At 52.0% G+C, this 19722-nt stretch overlaps 1 protein-coding gene and 1 long non-coding RNA gene across 4 annotated transcripts in view; one reads left to right on the forward strand and one right to left on the reverse strand.

Annotated features, from left to right (window-relative positions):
• Positions 1-2842: 2842 nt before the first annotated feature.
• The window catches only part of JAM3 (junctional adhesion molecule 3), a 33296-nt gene continuing 16416 nt past the window's right edge, over positions 2843-19722 (forward strand). Inside the window, exon 1 of the mRNA XM_084495977.1 lies at positions 2843-2918. Within this exon, the coding sequence (XP_084352103.1) occupies positions 2873-2918 (46 nt within the window). The 5' untranslated portion in view covers positions 2843-2872. The remainder of the gene's footprint in view (positions 2919-19722) is intronic.
• Positions 3702-16349, reverse strand: LOC311422681. Of its 3 annotated transcripts, none has more exons than XR_014685479.1 (5): positions 14015-16349; positions 9097-13098; positions 7394-7532; positions 6133-6259; positions 3702-5759 (listed from the first exon to the last, which is right to left on the reverse strand). It is a non-coding gene; the product is annotated as an uncharacterized lncRNA (long non-coding RNA). The 3 variants fall into 3 exon arrangements; XR_014685480.1 differs by having other exon boundaries at positions 3702-5763; XR_014685481.1 differs by having other exon boundaries at positions 3702-6259.

Consider the following 19722-nt stretch of genomic DNA (forward strand, 5'->3'; position numbering starts at 1 on the left):
TTTCTTTGGCAGTGAACCAAGCTCATCTGCAGGTCTGCTGGGGCAGCACAATGAGCTCCCACCTCCTGGAGCAGCCCAGGGGGCAGAAGCTCTGGCAGGAACCTAACGGCAGGGAAAGTGGCAGGAGGACAGCCCTGGGGACTCAGACAGGCACTGGTCATGCCTACCCAAGGTGTCACAGCTCCTTGGCAGCCCTTGGTGCCTCTGCCTTCTTCCCAGCAGGGCTCGAAGCTCAGTTTGGCCTCCAGGCACTACAAGCACGGCAAGGACACCCATTTTCTCCGAGCTGCCTTCAGCCGCTCGCAGATCCCAGCACTGGGCACACCGTGCCCCCACAACCCTTATAAACCCAAAGGGGTTCCTTTCCCAGTCCAGCCCTCGGTCACCTTCTTCCAAACTCCTACAAACGCCCCGGGAACCAGCCCCACTGCTGGACCCCACAGCCCTTCCCCTCTGCCACGGTTCGCCAATGGGTCACGCAATGCTTTCTCCTCTGTTTCTCCTCATCTCAAGCCTCTGCTGGAGCTCAGGAGGGCTCCTCAGCAGCCACGTGCCCCCTCCCTGCATCCTGCAGATCCCTCTGCTTCTTCTGAGCGGGGATGGGGAGCTCGCCAGAGGATGATGGGATCATAGGAGGCAGGTTTATGCAGCCCCTCGTCACGCCTGACTGCACCTCAGCACTACACAGGGCCGCTCTCGGCACATATTTTATTCTAGTTCCTCGTTTCGGCATTAAGGAACAGAAGGGGAGCTCCGTCTGTGCGTGAAAATCCATGTCTTACACCGCAGCACTTTGCCGTCCTGCTCTGACGGGCGCTACGGTTCTTGTACAAGATTTATTGTGACTCCTTTTGCTTGCTGGGTTCACGTTTCCGATGGCTCCTCGGTGGTGACGGCGGAGAAAAAGGCAGAGCATTGCCGTGATAAAGCCGTGGAGGCAGCACGGAGAGAAGCCCTGGCTCTGATCATATCTACCTGAGATGGGCAATTGCCACGCGTGTGCCGTGCATGCAAGGAGCTACAAACAAGACGATGCTCCAGGTTTTGTGCCCTGACCTTATCCTCTAAGGTCATATCCATGTGGCCAAGTGACTTAAAGCAGCCTCTCTGCACCAACACACACACTGCATGCCGAGGTGAAGCTCCAGCAGCTTGGAGGGGGATTTGGAGGCTCAGAGGAGCCCTGCACTCATCCAGCTCCCCTTTGCAGGGCGCAGAGGGGCTGGAGGAGCCCGCACACCGCATCCCTGCCTGGTTCCTCTTCCTCAGCTCTGCTGCTCCCCGAGCAGGCTGCTGGAGGTTAAAGGTGGACCCGACAGCTCGGTGGCATTCATCACCAGTTACAGGCTGTGCTGCCATATTTCACAGTCCTGTCACTGCAGTCCGAGTGTCGTGTGTTAAAATGACTTCTTGCTCCACGGGGACCCAGCCCGAGGATTTTGGGTGCCGGGTGTTCAGTCTTGGTAGGGGACTCCATCCCCTCCATCCCTGGTGAAGTGTCCCAGCTGGCCGCTAGGACTGATGAGCATCTCTCTTAATTTCACCAGGCTCGGATCAGCCCTTTGAGTCTCCTCATCAGCACCTTGAGGCCGATCTACCCCATTAGCAGGTTAAATACCATTTTACGTCCCTTCATTCCTGCCAGCAATGCCGGGCTGGTTCATGGAGCAGGGGAGAGCTGGGCTTTCACTCCAGCTGCATCATCACCAGCATCTCGATTTCATCCCATCACAGCACTGCCAGGTAGCGACGTGTGAGCCAGCCTCAGCCCAGGCTGACTGCTGAATTCGGGGTGCTGGTAATTTTCCCCTTCTTGTTAACCAAGAAGAAAGGTTCTGGGATGCCCTTGAGGACCACACGGAGGCTCGGGATGGTCCCAGGGCATGGGTCAGGCCCTTGGCTGGGTCAGAGCAGCCTCAGCACAGCCCCAGGAGCAGTGTGCCCGCCTGGCTCCTGCAGTCCCAAGCAGTTAGTTTGCTGCTTGCCTGCTTTAAATTGGCCAAAAAGGTCCAGCGCAGCACATTGTCCTACACGAGACAGCATTTTAGGGGAAACTCTCACTCCTTGCACTTCTTAGGGGGGTTCTCATTAAGCACAGCAAAACCCCACCCAGAGCAAAACTTGGATACGCCCAAACCCAAAACCCAAACCCAAACTTGCCCCCCGAGCTCATTTCACACCCCCCAGCCTTCACGGCTCCTTGCTCAGGGCCAATTTTCTCCTGCAGACCTTCCCCTGGCCAGGGGGCTCCCTCCTCCCTGGGGGGCTCCCTCCCTCTTGGGGGTCTTCTTCCTAACTAGGGGTCTCCATCCTCCCTGGGGGGACTCCCTCTTCCCTGGGGGGGGCTCCCTGGGGATCTCCCTCTCCCTCCTGGGGGTCTCCCTCCCTCTTGGGGGTCCTGCTACCCCCCGGGAGTCTCCCCCCACCTTGGGGTCTCCCTCCTTCCTGGGGGTCTCCCACCTCCCTGGGGGTCTCCATCCTCCCTGGGGTGGCTCCCCCTCTCCTGGGGGGGGCTCCCTGGGGGTCTCCCTCCCTCCTGGGTGGACTTCTTCCTCCCTGGGGGTCTCCCTCCCCCCGGGGCTCTATCCTCCCTGGGGGGGTCTCCCTCTCCCTGGGGGGTCTCCCCCCTTCCTTGGGGTCCCCCCCCCACCCCAGGATCTCCCCCTTTTCCTCCCTCCCCTCCCCGCCGTGCCAGGCTCCGGTCCGGGCGCGCCCCTTCCCGCATCCCCCAGCGGACAGATCCCGGCTCCGCCGTCCCCATCCCGGTCCCGGGGCCGCCCCCGGTCCCCCCCCCCCCCGGTTTTTTCTCTCTCCCCCCCCCTCGGGCCGCCCGGGCATTGCGCAGGCTCGGCCGGGCCCCGCACACCCCATCATGGCGCTGCGGCGGCCGGCGCTCGTCCTGCTCCTGCCGCTGCTCGGTGAGTCCCCGGCAAAAGCAGCCGGGACCTCGGGGGGGCTCGTCCCCATCCCCTAAAACGACCCCCGACCCGGAGGGACCCGGCCCCGGCTGTGGAATTGGGGAAGGAGTTGGGGGGGAGCCGGGGTGCGGGGCTCCCGGAGCGAGCGCGGAACGGGGAAAGGGGATGCGGTGGTCCCCGGGGGGAGGATGGGGAGATGGGGAGGTGGTGGGATGGTGCCCGGGGGAAATGGGGAGGGGGTGTGCTGGTCCTGGGGAAAAGGGGGAGGTGGTGTCCCGATCCCGGGGAAAAAGCGGGATGGGGTGCCCCGCTCGCCATTCCGGGGAAAAGTGGGGGATGCGGTGCCCCGGTCCCAGGGAAAAAGGGGGATGCGGTGTCCTGGTCCTGGGGAGAAGGGGGATGCTGTGCCCCGATCCCTGAGAGAAAGGGGGATGCGGTGTCCCAGTCCCTGGGAGAAGGGGTGAATGTGGTGCCCCGGTCCTGGGGAGAAGAGGGATGCTGTGCCCCGATCCCCGGGAGAAGGGGGGATGCTGAGCCCCGTCCCTGGGAGAAGGGGGGATGCTGAGCCTGATCCCCGGGACAAAGGGGGATGTGGTGCCCCAGTCACGATTCTGGGGAGAAAGAGGGAATGTGGTGCCCGATCACTGGGAAAAAGGGGACATCCAGCACCCCGATTGTGATCCCAGGGAAAAGGGGCAGGGGGATGCGCTGCCCTGACCCCCTTCCCATTCCCGACCCCAAGAAGCTGCGGTGCTGGAGGCAGCGGGGCCGGGCGCGGGGCAGGAGGCTGCGGGTCGAGGGCTGAGGGTGCCAGGAATGTGCAGCCTCGGCAGGCAGGCAGGGCGGACACTGGTCCCTATTCAAGCCCAGGCACAGGCGCCTATTGTTCGGGGGGCCCCGCTTGAATGTTTGCAGTTTTAATTGCAAAAACATTTGCTAATTCCGCTCAGGAATGAATTCGGGCTCATTTGTTGTCTGGCTATTAATAGTGGGGGGCTGAGGAGGGGGACAGCAGCCGGTGGGCTCACGTCGCCCTCCCCCCTTCCAGGCAGGCGGCAGAAGGCGAAAAGGGATGGAGCAGGGTTAGGGTGACAATCAGCAACTGATTTGGAAAGTTCAGCTACTGAAATACACCGGGCTGCGCAGGGGTGTGCACAGACACACAAATAACTGTGCGTCAGCTCAAGCCTGAAGTGTGTTGGAATATTTCAAACATCTTATCTAAGGGCAAACCAAAATGGTTCTTTAACTCCAAATGATTTGTAGAGCCTCTGTGGCCTTGAATGAAGTGAGATTTGGGCAGTATTGCCCAAAAAATGAAAGAAGTGACTTAGACACTCGGGTGGAGTTCCCCCGAGGGATGAGGAGCTGGTCCTGCTGTGCTCTCCAGCTTTTCACTTGCTTTGCTGTGCTTTGTAGCTGAGTTTCAGCAGGAGGAATCGTGAGTACCTGACCCTGGAGCATCACACTCTTCCAGGTCCTAACTTTGGATTCAGTTGCTCCATTTGAATGCCAAAAATGTCAGACTTCACACAACTTTTCCCTACGGCTGGGCTGCAGGGTGAAAAGGTGCTTCATTTCCTTCCTCCCCTGTGTGAGCAGTGCTGAAGTGTCCTCTTGAATCTGGCTTAAAAGGCAGCGAGACTGGAAATGAACTACAGATAGCTCTGCATTTATTTTGACAGACAAAAGTTGCTAAATACAGCCAAACACCACTAGTTTCAGGCCTCTGCCTGAGAACACCTATCAGTCGAGTAGCAGGCTTGCTCCCAGTTTTAACACAGTGAGTTCTGGCTGCCTTGGCGTGCCTCCCCCTGCAATGGTTTCCATCTGTTTTCAAATTTGGGGTCATAAGCCCTGAGGAATAGAAAGAACCAAGGCTGAGAATAAAGCTGCTTGTTCCACTACACTGGAGTTTACATAGCGGGGGCATCCCACCACGTTAAGGTGAGGCTGGCAGCAGTATGTAAGATTAAACCTGTACTGAAGCTGGTGCTGGATAGTCCCAGAGGACTGAGACTGTAAGGATGCCTTTGATGCCGACTGACTAGTTAAAAAAAAAAAAAAAAGCAGAAAAGGAAGCTGACAAGGCTAACGAGATGCTGTGATCCCAAACTGTAAAACCGCCTTAGAAATTTAAGGAGTTTCTTAGACTGCAAGCATTGCAGAGCAGGGGTTGCCATCTCTTGATCATGGCCTTAAAACTTTGCCATGAAACTGAAGCCAGTGAAGCATGGAGCAGTCAGTGTGTACCCTGCTCTAGGCACTAAAAGCATCTACAGATTCTGCACATCAGGGAAATGCCATGGTCATAATTATACCAGCGGAAGTTATTGGTGTCAGTGATGGAAAGCAGGGCTTAGAGCTGACATCAGTGTGAAGTCCTGCCTCGATGGCTCTGGTGCAAGCTGGAAATCAACATTTGGTGTTTGAGGGTTTCACGTGTTGGACTGAGAGCAGAACCGTGGAGCCCTTCCCAAAATTCTCAAGTATTTCTTGATAAAAATAAAACATGCTGATGATTTATAGCCCTCGATGGGCAGATAGGACCAGTCCCAGGCACATTTCGCTTTTAAAGTTCAATGCATTCAAATCTTACTTTGATTTAATTCTGATTTGATTTTGCAAGAGACTTTTCCAAACCTACAAAGTAGAAGTACTTTTTCTTTTTTTTTTTTTTTTTTTTTAAATATATATGAAGTCCATCTGTCCCAGCCACCAACAACTGTTCTGAGTCAGCTGTCAGTGCCAAAAATCACTGGGTGGAAATGTTGTTAGCTTTCTTGCAGTTATGATAAGTTGCTTGTTGGCGTATTCTGATGGGAAGTATTTGCAGTATTGCTTTCTTTTCAACAGGCAGTAAAAAAAAAAATAAAAAAAATAAAAAAAAATCAGGTCAAACAGCTCTGAGAGCCATGCCAAAACGAGATGCTTAATAACCTCTTCAAAAAAATTCTTAGGAAGGGCTTGGTGTTCCTATTCAGGCAAGCTGTATCTGGCATCACCACCAAAGAGTACTTGGATCGCATCAACTTTACAGCTGTTGACAAAGAACGTGACACCAGCACATTCCCTCTTGCTTGAATATTTCAGAGAATTACTTGGTTACTGAAGCAGAAGCAGATTCAGAAAATAAAATGTGGGATTTTTGTGAGGAGAAAGAGCTGCGGACAGAGATGTTGCCCTCGTCATGAACTTCAGTTCTTTTACTGACCTGTTTATTTTCCTTGTGAGAGCTGTGTCCTGGGTCTCTTGGCGTGCGTGCTGGGGCTGGTTTTCAGTTATCTGTCCGCACACTAAGGACTTGCACCGGGAACACACGCTGAACTGCCAAAACTCACCTAAACAAATAAATAAAGCAGAATGAGCTGCGTTCAACTCCACAAACAAGGACAAAAGCTGCTCTGCATAATGGCTGTGGGTGGGCCTGCTGCTGGGTCTCCTGCCAGTTTGCCCCCATCTTTTGCCAGCTCCAAAGCGTCACCCCCCACTTGCTGACGCTTCCCCTGAAGCTCTCTTGGATTATTATTTAAGTTTCTCTTGCAGCTTGCGCTCGCTGCGTTATCGCTCTTTGCGATGAGTGGCTGGGTGTTGAAGCAGCACTGGCCTCCCAGTTGTATATTTAGAGCTAATGCTTCACAGTTGATTGCATCAAGCCCTGATGATCCGGAGAAGGTTCGTGAACTCCTGAAAGTGGTGGGAGGGAGTTAGCAAGGGGAAAATTTCCACAGCAACAACAAGGATTTTTCAGGATCCTAAGTCCTCAGGAGTTCTTCTCGGCAAAAACAAGAGCACGCGTTGCAAACGTGTCCCTCAACAGGAAAAAACAGCTACTCTATGCATAAAAGCTGGTGGCCTGCTTTGAAACTGATGTTTATATATTAAAAAAAGATGAATTCACGATATGAAATTAATTAGGATAATTACATTCTCAATCTGGCTTCTCCATCAACTGGAATATGAACTGAGTATGTTTTTCCAATTGATAAGGGATGTTTGCCCTCTCTCTGAACCCCCAGGGAGGATCACATTTTAATAAACACAGGACCAAAACCAAAATTCAACCACTAAGTGTCAGTTCCATGTAGTGGAGGGTGTGTCCCATGCAGCAAAACCCACTCCTTGCTGAGTCAGGACATAGCCTAAGAACCATTTAATGCATTTAATTGCACTAATGAATGTTCTGGACTTAGTCTTAATTTTCCAGCCAAAGGGGTTGGATTACTGTGTGGGTACGGTTCAGTCAATAGCTGGGCTTGGGGCAGAGGAAATACCTGCTGGGTTTCAGTTCTCATACTGCACATGAGAGTTTTCGGTAGTTAGAAGAAAATGTTAAAAAATAAGAAAAACCTTGATTTTTGGATGGAAAGCTCAGGCCTGTGTTTCCTTACTCCCCTTCCAAGTGCTAATCCCCTCAGTATTAACTTGAGATTAGAGGCATTGTCTGGAGAGGCTAATTCTTACTAGGGACGTACCAGCAAACGGGTCTGTCCGTGGGGAGCAGGACAGCAGCACTTCGAGGACTTCGCCTGAATATTGGCCTCTAGGATAGCCCCAGCTCCTCGCAAACTTCTGCTTCTCATTTCGGATAAGTGGAGGTCAAGCAGGCCTTCCCTGGGGATAAACGTGGAGGGAGGTGTATATTAAAGATGTCTCCTGCACAAGACTGGCCAGCTGAGGTTGTGTTATCACTTTGAACTCAGCAGTAGCTACCTTTGATTGCCTCGCTGCGTTTCATGCTGTAAGAACCCTTTGTGTGACTCCCCTGATGAAGTTCAGCTGTCTAAAGCACAGCTTGGAAGTGCAAAGCCAGTAAGACAGCTGCGTAATTGAGCTGGTGCCCAGTTCTTATTAGAGCAGCATCCTAAGCTAGGCCTTCAAAATGCTCAGAGAAAAATACTGATACAGTATTTCCCCACCAAACTATTGGTGGGGAAAACGCAGCAGATGAGGAAGATTTTTTTCTCTTTTTTGTGTAATAAATGGAACTTTCAAAAATAACTAAATTCAAAAAATCACCTCTGCAATTTCCCCTGCCCCTGAGAGCCCAGTCGAGGTAGGATCCCCACGAACCGACCTGCAAACTGGTGACAGCCATCGAATGGGAGGCCAGCCAACATGGGGCTGACATTAACTAATTAAAAGCAGCTATGTACATGCTGTAACTTGACAGCCCACAGGTACTTGAGATAAGCTCGAAATATTAATGGGAATTGTTCTGCCGTGCAAGAATCACTTGTCGGTAAAAATAATATAAGGTATTGGGTTATGTCGTGCCCCGCGTGTGGGGTGGAGCACAGGGCTTACCAGAGTCTGTTACAAGGGGAAATGAAGGTTTTGGTGCAGTAATAAATGAAGTAGATGAAATTAAATTCTGTTCAGATAATGCTTTAGGTTTTGTGGGTTTTTTTGAAGTCATAAATCCCAGGGATTTCAGAGTTAAAGCCAGAATACATCCTAGCCTTCCCCCGTCAGTGTACCTGATTAGTACACCACAAATGTAAGATCAGCAGGTTTCTAAGAGTTCTCTTAATTCATTTGGAAACTGCTGCCTCATTTGAGGACAGTAAAACTTTAAAACTGTGCCAGGGACTTGCCACATCTTTGGCATCTGGCTAAAAGTTACAAGTGGACAATGTTCAGCAGGATTTCAAGATTTTTGAGCACACTATTAAAAATATATTTGGGTGGCCTAGGTAAGATTTTCTGCTGAGCTGCAGAAATCCACTGAAGTCTAAGGGGATTTGTTCCCATTACTTGGCTGTGCTTTCAACACCCTTGGCCGAAAATCCCCACCTTAATAACCTTTGGGGCAATTCTTTGTGTAGTGGCCAGCATGTTACAGGTGGGAAGTGACTTGGGGCGCTCTGTTATAGAATCTGTTCAGGAGGGAGGGAGCACAATATTTCTAAAAATTCAGGTTCGTTGAAAGCACCTGAATTTCCTGCTCACTCTACCTGAGACACCCAATCCACTTGTCATTTTTGACAGTCTTGCCCAGTAAGTCTCAAGGTGCATAACTCTTATAAGGCTTTGTCCTGAAGTCCTTCAGTGGTTGCTGAAGTAGCCTGTAGTATTCTATCTATCTAAAGAAAGTCAGAATTTTTGTTTCATTAGCAGTAACAAATAAGACAGGCAAATGCTGCCATAGAAGGGAGTTTGGTGAAACAAAGCTTACCTGTTAATATAGCCAAGAAGTGCCCTGCATGGCAGTCCTGCTTTTTGCTCCCAGCAGAAAGGTTCCTGGCATGTTACATCTCTCCTGGTGGCTCTATGCTGGCTGGCTCAGGGCTGCTCAAGTGGAGGTGGTTGCACAGCTGAGAATTCAAGGGTTTTGTCTGGACATAGATGTACAAGGTGTATATGGATGTACAAGGCTCTTGCTCTTTGGTCCAAGATCAGACATGGAGACAGTATTTTTGTTTTGCTAGGATGCTATCCTTGCAAGACAAAAGCCTTAATAATACGCTACTGCTTTTACCTGCATTCCAGTAGCACATATGGCTTCTGTTCATATATCAGTGTGTCTTTGCGTTGTGCTGTACAGAAAAAAAACCTCTCCATACCAATTGGCGTCCTCATTCAGTGAAAGCTACCAAAGGATTAATTCATTGTGCTGCTGGGCTGCCATAAAGCTTAGGAGAATTCCCCAGAGTATTGCATGAGAAGGGCTGCACGAACAGCTCGTGAATCATGGCAGTGGACAGCACCGAGTGTCCACGGGGAAGGCAGCTCTGCCACGTACCCGGAGGATCCATTAAGGAGGCTGCTGCCTGCTAATGGGCTTCCTCCTGGGGCGCTTTGGCTGCTAACACTCTCTTGAATGATTTCCGGGAGCTTACACAGTTAACGGCAGGGAAGGTGTAGCAAAGCCCTGCAGTTCTTGCTGCTTCTGCAAAACAGCTTTTATCCCGAAAAGGATCTTATCAACAGCTATTTTTAATGCACGCTTAAACCTTCGCTTTAATCTTCTTCTTCTGCATCGATCTGTGCAGAAGCTTGGAGATAAACATTTCTTCATCCCCACCATGTTGTTTGGAGCGAGTTATTTTTAGGGCCTGGAAAACATCCGTCCCGTCAGGGCGAGGTTGTCTGCATCAGTAGCATACCTTAGGAGAGGAAGTCCCAGCTCCGTGCTGGGACAGTGCCTCGTACAATGCCCCGTACCTCTGCGGCAGCCCTGGGAATCACCCATCCTCGGAGGAGTGGGTTGGTTCTTTCAAGGTGTTTAGAGACCAAAAACTAAGGTGAAAGGAAAAAATTCAGCCCCTTATCAGCATGACTGATTGGTGTTTTGCTGGGAGGAATGGACACACATGCCGTGAAGGCTCCTTGAGGTTGCTCATTGGTCTGGGAGCTCCCGCAGCAGAGGAGGTGCTGCTCCGTATCCTGCTCTGCACTTAGCTACTCTGCTGGGATTGCAGGTAATGCAGTGGTGGGGTGGGTCTGGTCTCTCAGGGAGCGAGGAGGTAATGGCATATCTCCTTTCTGATGCACCAGCAAGCAGCTATTAGCCGGCTACAATTTGGTCAGCGCTGATGGAGTTGCCTTTGAACTGGAGATGAAAGCCAGGGCGCCTTGTAATCGCCTCCTGCATCTCCTGGGTCCTCCCTCAAGCAGCCCTGGCTATCGAGCTGCTGAGCATCCTTACGTCCCTGGTGTTTTCCCTTTACTTTGGCCAGTTCTCAGCGCCCCATAAATAACAGGGCAGTGCGGAGCTCTGCCTGCCAAATCTGCCTCGTGCGTGCTGGAGGGGAGGTTAACCCAGGTACGAACTTCTCTCTTCTGCCCTCAAAAATTCTCCGCTGGGCCTGGCCAAACAGCTGTCCTTGCCCACAGGCGCTGCATGCTCTCCCACACAGGGCAAGATAAGCCCTTTGAAGTCAGCATTTTGGCTGCCAACAGCTTCTGAGGCGCTCCAGTGCCCCCCTCTCCCCATTACCAACTGCGTCTTGGGTTCTCCGTCCCAACAGCTGAGCCGCGATCAGGGCTGGGGAGTGCAGGGCCGGATTGCTGGGGCATTGCCAGGGGCCAGAGGGAATTCGAGATCCCAGTTTGTGGTGGTCTGTGAGCACGGCAGGGACTGGGAGCTCCTTCCCGAGGCTGCGGCGAGGCGTGCTCATCGCCCACCAGCAGCCCGCGGCCGGTGCACGAGAGCGATTGTTCTCCTCGCCAGGAGGATCGCAGCGTTCTGCTGCGGGCTCCCCGAGCCTCCTCTTTTCACAAATATTTGGAACAGACTCTGCTTGGCAGCTCCGACAGTTTGACTCAGCTGCTAAGCATAGACAAAGGCACGGACCCAGCTTCGGCACGATAACAAGGAGCTCTGGGAAGAGAGGAGACGAGGGCCGGGTCCGGAGGTGAGGCAGCAGATTTACCCCTTACCTGTCCTTAAGGGAGAGGCACAGAGGGTTTGTTGGAGCTGGAGCTGGTTGTGTGTACAAGTTCTGCCCGCAGCATGTAAGGGGATCCCTAAGCTTCTTGGCTGTAGCACTGCACAGTCTTGAAGGGTGTGTTTTTGGAGCTTCTTGTGGTCTAGTGACAAACACGACAAGTCTGGCTGCCTAAATACTTCCCAAGAGCCTTTCAGTTCCTGGCTCATCCTCGGTCACTTCTGAGACACACATGCCTTAAGTCTCACATCTGTCATTCAGCTTCACGTTCTTGACATGAGGCAAAGTTTTCTTTGCTACAAAGACTTCCCTCTTCTCCACCCTCCCTGGTTTCCTTTCTGTAGCCCTCACTGAGAAGCAATATCTCCTTCAAAGAAATGCCAGGGAGCCCATTTGCAGAATTTACAGCTGCTTCCCAAGGCTTGAGTATCCTCCTCTCTAGCAGCAAGCTGCTAAGCATGTTCTTAAGTGGGAAGATAAGTGGTGTTATGATCCTTTCATCTTCTAGCTCAGAGCAGGCTGGAGATAACTGATAAAGGGATGACAGCGAGGAAGATGCATAGGCACCTTTGGATTTAATTCCTGCTTTGCAAGGCAGTCTTTAAAGCACACTTCTGGTGCGAACACAGGCTGGTAAAATAAAGCTGGTCCTTCCTTTCACAGCATATGTCTTTTCCTCATGGCTCTGAGCAGATCCCCTGTCTGTGCCAGCAGAGCCCAAGCAGATAAGGTGCAGAGGCAGCCAGGTCTCTTCAGCGTCCTGCTTCTGGTGGGCTTGGTTTGAGGCATCAGGCTGGGATCTGGCACCGGCAGCTGGAAAATAGCAATAAAAACCAACACGACCTGGGATCTGCTAAGGGAAACCGGGGCCTAGATAGTCCAAAGCGACTGGTGATCTCCGAGGCACTGCCTGACATGTTTTGAAAGGGAGCTGACCCACAGGGCGGCCCTCTGACGTCTTTTGAAATCACACCACTCGAGGCATCTCAGGCCGGCTTTTCAGAAACGGGGACTCCCCAGATCATTACTGACTTTAAGACTGTCTCTAGATGTTGTTTCGGCTGGTGAATTTATTTCCACTTCTTTTTTTTTTTTTCCCACATCCATGTGGATTTGAGTTGTACTTTAAACAGGGATGCATCTGCAGTGAGGGAGCAGCAGCCTTGCACGTGGTGGGCAAAGATGCATTCCTGCGCTCTGAGGCAGTACGGGAGCAAACACCAGCAACAGCTTCACGGTGGGTGGGAGTCTTCAGACCCCTCTTTAACAGACCGTGCATTCAGCTCCAGAATTCCTGGTTGAGTCCCTCGTCTGCTGGCTGAAACAGGTGGCTCGCACATGCCTGCGAGGGTCTTTACTGGGGATGGTCTTCGAGGTCAGCTGCATCCAGCCCGCATTCCAGCTGGGTCCCTGCACCTCAGCTTCTGGCCCAGCTGGCTCTGGGCCACCCAGCCCAGAGGATGCTAACCACGGCACACACGCTGCTTGTCGAAAGCAAACCACTTGAAAGCAGCACGTCTGTGGTCCTGGCTTGTGCCTGCCTGCTGCATTTTCCTCCAAGGAAATAAGGAAAAGTGGTTGGGGCAGAACGTGTCAAAAGCTTAACACCACCTCCGGGGCGCATGCACAGCCTGCTGGAGTGGCCACTGCTCATCCCACATCCGAGCCAAAGGAGACCAGCGTGAGGCCAGCGAGCAGCAGGAGATGCTGCTCCCCAGGTAGCACCTACCACAGGCTCTGCTGGTAGCACTGCAGGTGAAGTTTGTGAGCTGCTGGGCACGCAACGCCTGGGAACGTAGGTAAAATTGAGTTAATTGAGTCACATTTTGGCAGGGTTTTGGCACAGTTTGTAAGAAAGAATGATCCAGAAGAGACAAATGCTGAGAAGACCCCATCCAGGTGCTGCCACTGAGGGCCTCCAGAGGTGCCCTAGCTACCCTAGCTAGAGCCATGCTCTTTCTAAGCACCTAATCCTGGCTCCTCTATTGCGTTAAGCAGAGATGTCCACTTCCAACACTGCGTGCTCTGCCTGGTGGCAAGTCTTCTACAGAGCGGGCTACAAACCTTCCCACAGCGAGTCCCTGCTTATCTGCACACCAAGCCGAGCCTCTGCTTGGTCTGGGGAGCTGCAGCATAGCCGAGCAGTGCTGAATTTTCTGCCCTAGAGCTCTTGCGTCACAGCCCAAAGTGTGAACAGAGGCCACAGCCTCCCTCCCAAATCAGCCCCCAGTGCCTCTGCACCTCAGCGTTACTCAGCACTTTTTCACTGACAGGGAATTAAGTAGGATTTCTAGGTCATTGTGGGCCTGTCAGGAGGAATCGTCTCCTTTAGACCTCATTAGCAAGGCTTTGTGCAACACCAGGCTTCAGAACAATTGCAGCCTGGTTCCCTAAACACTGCCTAATGAGACAGAGCTGTTAGTAGCAGTTTGCTAAATAAAGACTGTTTCTGCCTGAGACAGAATAAAGCCAGACTGGATTTTCTTAGCTGTCTCTCACACAGAAGGTATTTCAAAAGACCCTTATTATAATAATGAGCTAGATGGTGCTGCTGGGGAGGCTGCACAGGGCCAGGGCTTGATGCTAGTGCCAGGTGCTTCCCCAAAGGTGCCTTCAAGTAATCTGTGCTCAAGTGACCTAAAAGCCCCTCCAGCTCCTTTAATGCTGTTGCCCCTTTGGGTTCGAGGCACCTTGAGCATTTACCTGAGTTCCTCTGACTTCATCCCACTCGGTGACTTGCTGCCTCGTGGTGGACAAGCTGCTCTTGGTGACTTCATTTTCCCTGGGTAGCACAGGATCTTTGATCTCTGGTTTGTGGCAAAGTGTGCCCAGCATTCATGCAAACAGCTCTGGGGAGGTAAGGGGTCCTTGGAGCCAGGCTGCAGGGCCCTCCAGAACGTGTCTGATGTGCTGCAGAGCTCAGGCCTGCCTGGCCCTTAAAACTGCTGCGGAGCTGCCTGCTCGGGATGATGAGCAGCCCTCACGTTGCCATCCCCCTTTCAAGCAGAGAACTGCGTCTGAAACAATTGATGGCAGCACAGCCACTGCCTTGCCCTTTAGTGGATTTTTGCAGCGCAGCACTCTGTCTCGTCCAATTTCAGGCGAATGCAGCGTGCTGGCAAGCTGCAGGCCACGTGCTGCACAGCAGTGGGAAAGACCCTGCGCATCACTGCCTGCTCCAGCCCCAGAAAAGGTTTGCAGAGAAGATTGCTTTCCTTTACATGGTTGCTTTTCAAAGGGTGTTTGCAGATTGCTGATAGGAGGCAGGTGAGATTTCTGCTTGTACCTGGGTGCTGAGCAGAAAGAAGGTGGGTCCTCCTTGAGCAGTGTGAGGCCAGGTGACTGCTGATGGTGGTCCTGTAATGAGATTTTTCATCCTCTCTCTCTTCCTGTTCTCAGAAGAGCTCGGATTAAAGGTGAACTCTGAAGCACGATGGGACGGATCTGCCTGCCTCTGGCTGGAGCAGACACAGGAGAGCTGGGGATTATTACTTGGCCAGTGTGTAGGTTTGTTTGAAGTGGTGCTTTGATGTGGCAATGGGAGTTGATGGAAGGTAAATGGTGTCTAGACAGGTTTTTCCTCGCTCTGTTGTTGTTTCTGAAGCAGCAGAAGCAGTGCCAAACAGGCTGAACAGCTCTGGGATGCAAGAAGCAGAGCTATTTCTAGAAAGACAGAACAATGGCTCTTTAGGAAGATCCAAACCAGTTCTCATGGAGCCCCTGTCAAACCCGCTGCTCCTCCATACCCGGCACACCGCCTGGGTCAGTTAATTGCAGCAAGATGCTGGTGGGAGCGAGTGAGGGGAAGCCCAAGAGGTAGCCAGCACATCTCCAGGTGAGTTGGCATGGCAGAGAGGTACAGGAGAGGTCGATTAACCAGTGCCCTGGCCAGCAAGGTTGGGAACTCAGAGGTGAGCTGGTTTTGGCAGCATTTGGAGGGGCATCAGGCTGACTGTAGTAGCAGTGTGCTAGGGCTCCCTCAGTGCGCTTGGTGGGATGCTGCCAGGATTTAGTGCCCAGCAGAGCTGGCCTGGCTGCCCAGTAACAACTGCAGCCAGTGGTTCAGCTACACTGGGAGGGGAAGAAGAGGCAGGCCATGATCTAGAGAGACTTGTCGCTGGCTGGCAGGCTGTGCTTTCAGTGCTGTCTTGGCTCCAGTGTGCCATCTCCCCCAGGCTGTTAGGGAGGGGAAGTGGAGACTGCATTCAAATGCCTATTGTCTGTCCTTCAGCTGGGAGCAGAGCCAGAAGAGAGAGAGGCTCTGGCAGCATCTGATACAGGGGGCAGATGTTAGGGGAAACATACTCATCCATAAAACGCTGGCGCTGGGATTTTCAAGGGAGCCACAAAGGTTAAGTGCCCGTGTTTTGGAACGTGTACATGAAGGTCGCAGAGAAATCCTGGGCTCCTGGGATCCTTGCTAGGCTCGGAGAAGCTTTTTGAAGGGTTTTTTTGAAGGGATGAGCCCTCACACAGCATCTGTGGGCTGTCCCAGGTGAATGCTATTCTCGGACCCATTTGTTTAAGCATAGCCAGGGAGAAGGGCAAAGGTGCACAGAGCCAGATTTAATCTCCTGTGGGGGCCTTCAGAGGTGTGTAGCTCTTTGAGTTCAGCCTGGCTTCCTTTTCTTGTAGCCAGCTGCCAACTTCTGCAAGCACGAGCTGGAAGTAGAGTATTTCCTGACCCTGCCTGTCCTCTCGCTTCACCCCTGCCAAAGCAGGGCTCGGCCACAGGTTTCAAGCAGAGCTGGAAACTTGGCGCCGAGGCGAGGAGCAGAAAAGAGCCCAGCTTGCTCTCCTCTGCCTGGGTTGGCTTCTGTACTGCTGTGGGGAGTACAAATATGTTCCCAATCTGTTCGCTTCGCTGACATGACTCCAAGACACACAGGCAACAGATACACTGACCAAGAAGGGGCCATTGTTAGAGGGACCTCCTTGACTGTGGCTCTGCTGTAAGCAGCTGACCGCTGCAGCTCCGCAGCGCTGGGACGCAGCCGCCCCGTGTCTCACCCACACCACTGAGAGCATTCAGGCCCCCAGGGACCCCTGCACATTAGCAGGGATTGGGTCCTGCTGTACTCGATTTGCCCACCTACCTCTGATTGAAATGCCTGCCTCTGGCAGGCTGGTATTAAATGGAGCCCCAGATGAAAGAAGTTGCAGTCGTTGCTTCCCTGTGAACCGTCCCTTTGTGTTAACTGATGCTTTGCTAATTGCACACAGGCAGACATCCAGAGCAGGCAGAGAGCTTGCTCTGCGCTGGAAGCTGGGGAGCCAAGGAACTGATGGACAGGTTAGCATTTTGGCTGAGGAGGAATAAGGGCCCCAAGAGAACCAGAGAAGAGGAAGGGAGTTACCTCATCGGCTTCCAGCAGCCAAGGCAGGGTCGTCCTCCAAGAGGTATTTCCTTAAGCTTCATCCAGTCCGAATTTAGTTGCAACTTTTATGAACAATAAAGGCTTCCACTGTTTCCCTTGGAGGACCTGGAAGGAATCCAGATAGATTTTGGTGCTGAGAAGCAGATCCTGTTATTAATGTCAGCCTAATAATTTCTTCCCATCTCCTTCCCACCTTTCTTGCCATTCATACTCATAAAAAGCCTACAGACAGTTATCAAGTCCAGTCCACCCTCTACTTTAGCTCCTTCTGAAATGACAGACAGAATTGTAACCCCGCGTCTGGCTTTGGGGTCTGTGAGAGCATTTGGTGTGCCTGTACCAGACCGGTGTGCCTCAGGGGAAGCCTGGCAGCTCCACGTGTAAACCCCAAAGTCAGCAGCACAGTGACATGGGGCTCGGCTGACCTGGGGAACAGCTCGTGGCCAGGAAGGCGCTTCCCTGCAGAGCAGCAACCCTTCCGCTGCTGGGCCCATGGCGCTGGGAAAAGGGCTGTGACCAGGGCCCAACTGGGAGCGGGCGGCTGAGAAAATTCTCTGCTAAAAATAGCTGCGAGAGATGTTTAAGGAGAAAAACAAGCTAGGGTCTGGGAGAAGTTCTCAGATATGTGGCTCGCTCAACTCCCCCAGGACAAGGAAACTTTGAACCTCGCTGGCCGAGGCTCGTTTCTGCTCTGTTAACCAAGCTTGCTGTGGTCAGGAATCCAGGTTGGGACAGGGCAGAAGGGCTTTCCTCCTCCCTCTTTGTTCTGACGTTGCCTTATTTCCCCCTGCTTCTCCTGCTAATTTATGCCAGCATCTTCCTAGCAGTGCTCCCTCTGCATCCAGTGTCTCATCTGTGTCCGTCAGTGACTTCATTTGGGCTACCTTTAATTCCTGATGTGCTTCCTAAGGAAATCTGTTGAACCCTGCAGCACAACTCCCTCTGCAGGTCTGAAGCCTGTGCTTGGGCTGATGGTAATGAGGTAAGTCCTTTCGGATCTGTTACCGTGATTCAGGGCAGCCCCTGGAAGGATATTCCCCCAGCTCACGTCTTCAGGCCTGCGCGTGGCCTGCTGAAAGCAGTTTTCCCCTGCAAATCTGCATCCTTTGTTCTGACAGATTTGTTACAAAGCTTCGAAGCGGCCGTCTCCTGCGTGGAATGACAGCAGTGGTTTCACAGGCTCAGGGTATCGAGCTCCTAGGCAGCTGTGAGCACTCCCTTGGTGCCTGCAGTCACTTGCTGGCAGCATCCATTTGTACATGTTCTGTGCATCACGTTAGCTACACAATTGTTTTATACCCCGGGCTAGAATTATACACATGAAAAAGAGAGGCAAAATGATACTGTAAAATCTGAAAGAAAAAAAAAATGCTCTTAAAAGGAGAGCTGTTTTCAGCCTTGTCATAAATGCTTTCTGTGTGTGCTTGCTCACGCCCTCTCCTGTTCCCTTCCCTAGCCTGCTATCAGCTCCTGGCTCTGACGACTGCTACTTCTCCCCAACTCCCATTTTCCACAGGAAGATGACATGGTTGGTCTCTGATAAGCAGAACTTCAAATTTGTGCTTTGTTGGTCAAGCTATAGGCTGGAGGAGACCTAGGGATCAAGAGATTAGAGTCACAGACAGAGGAATAGAGGATTATAGGCTAAAACCCTGTGAGTCTCTGTATTGATGGTTGGGACACAGCCAGACACTAAAGAGCATTGCAAAGCCTGGTGCTGATAGCATATCCGCTTATTTCCTGTCTTTGCATTTCAGGCAGCTTTTGATACGTGTGTCCTCATCAAAAGGCAGGGTCAGGCAGGTATCAAGCACCCTAGCTCCCGGGGAAGTCAAATACCTGCTGAGACCAAGTCTGTGCATCGGCTGGCACTCAGCCTGGAAAACATCACTTTGGCTTATGAGATTCTCAGCAATCCTTGAGTCAAATTCCCACACAAGGGGAAAAAAAAAAAAAAAAAAAAAAAAAAAAAACTTGTCCCACTTGCCCCTTTCCTGTTAGAGATCATTCTTTCTCCCTGAGCCTGTCCACAGGTCCCTGCCATGCATCACTGGCCTGACTGTACCCTGGAGACTTCCTTTAACATCTGTCTGCTGCCACAAGAGCCTGTCGGGAGGAAGGGAGAGGACAGGAGGAAGACCATTGCCTCTGGCTCTTATCACAGTTATCAGCTGGTTCCCTCCCACTTGGCACTAATTTGGTATCAGCATCTGCCACTTTGAGGAGGAAAGGGACTTGCTGAAGTGAAAAATAATGTAGGATGTGCCAATATGGCAATTCTTGGGGCTGGCTTGGAAAAGAATGGAAGGCAAGTGGGAATAGGCAGGAAGGGCTGGTTTCAGATTTGCCCTGTGCAAATAGTCCCGCTTGTCTTTAGTGCTCACCGCTTTTGTCCTCTACTTTTGCTGTTGTAAGGTCACAGAAGTGACCGTCCACTGCAGGCTGATGTGGTGCATTCCTTACTCTTCTGTAACTTCCCAATCCTCAGTTTCAGGAGCTGTACGTCCTTACAGAATTGGAGGGGACACTGAATTTGAGGAGACCAAAGCTTAACTGATGAACATAAAGCATAAAGCCCTGTAAGAGATGACAGTGATCACGGGGAAACAGTGCACAAGAGTCTCAGCAGACATCCAGGGGCCCAGCCAGTTGTATTCCTTGGGTTTTCATGTCCTAAAGCAGAGGTGGGGATGAGCTGACCTTTTGAGGTCTGCTCCTGTCCTGTTTTCAGTGAATGCACTAATTTTCATGGTCAAGTATTGGCTGTGAGCCTGCCCAGCGTGAAGATGTAATTAAGCTGTTCATTTGTTAATGAAAATGGCACAAACAATGCTCAGTACAATGTGACCGTTTTAATACATTCCTAGCCAAGTCATCTGTAATTATTTCCTTGTTGCCTTATTTCTCTTCTGGCTTTTGCCAAAAACTTGGTGCCTACGTAATTAGCAGCTCCTCTGCCTAATGGCCTTCCCTCAGAGCCACACGGCAAGGCCACCTGCCCCTGTTTTTTCCTTCTGGAGGCAGTGTAACATT

This window comes from Aythya ferina (genome assembly GCF_964211825.1).
Source record: "Aythya ferina genome assembly, chromosome: 22".
Lineage (NCBI taxonomy): Eukaryota > Metazoa > Chordata > Aves > Anseriformes > Anatidae > Aythya > Aythya ferina.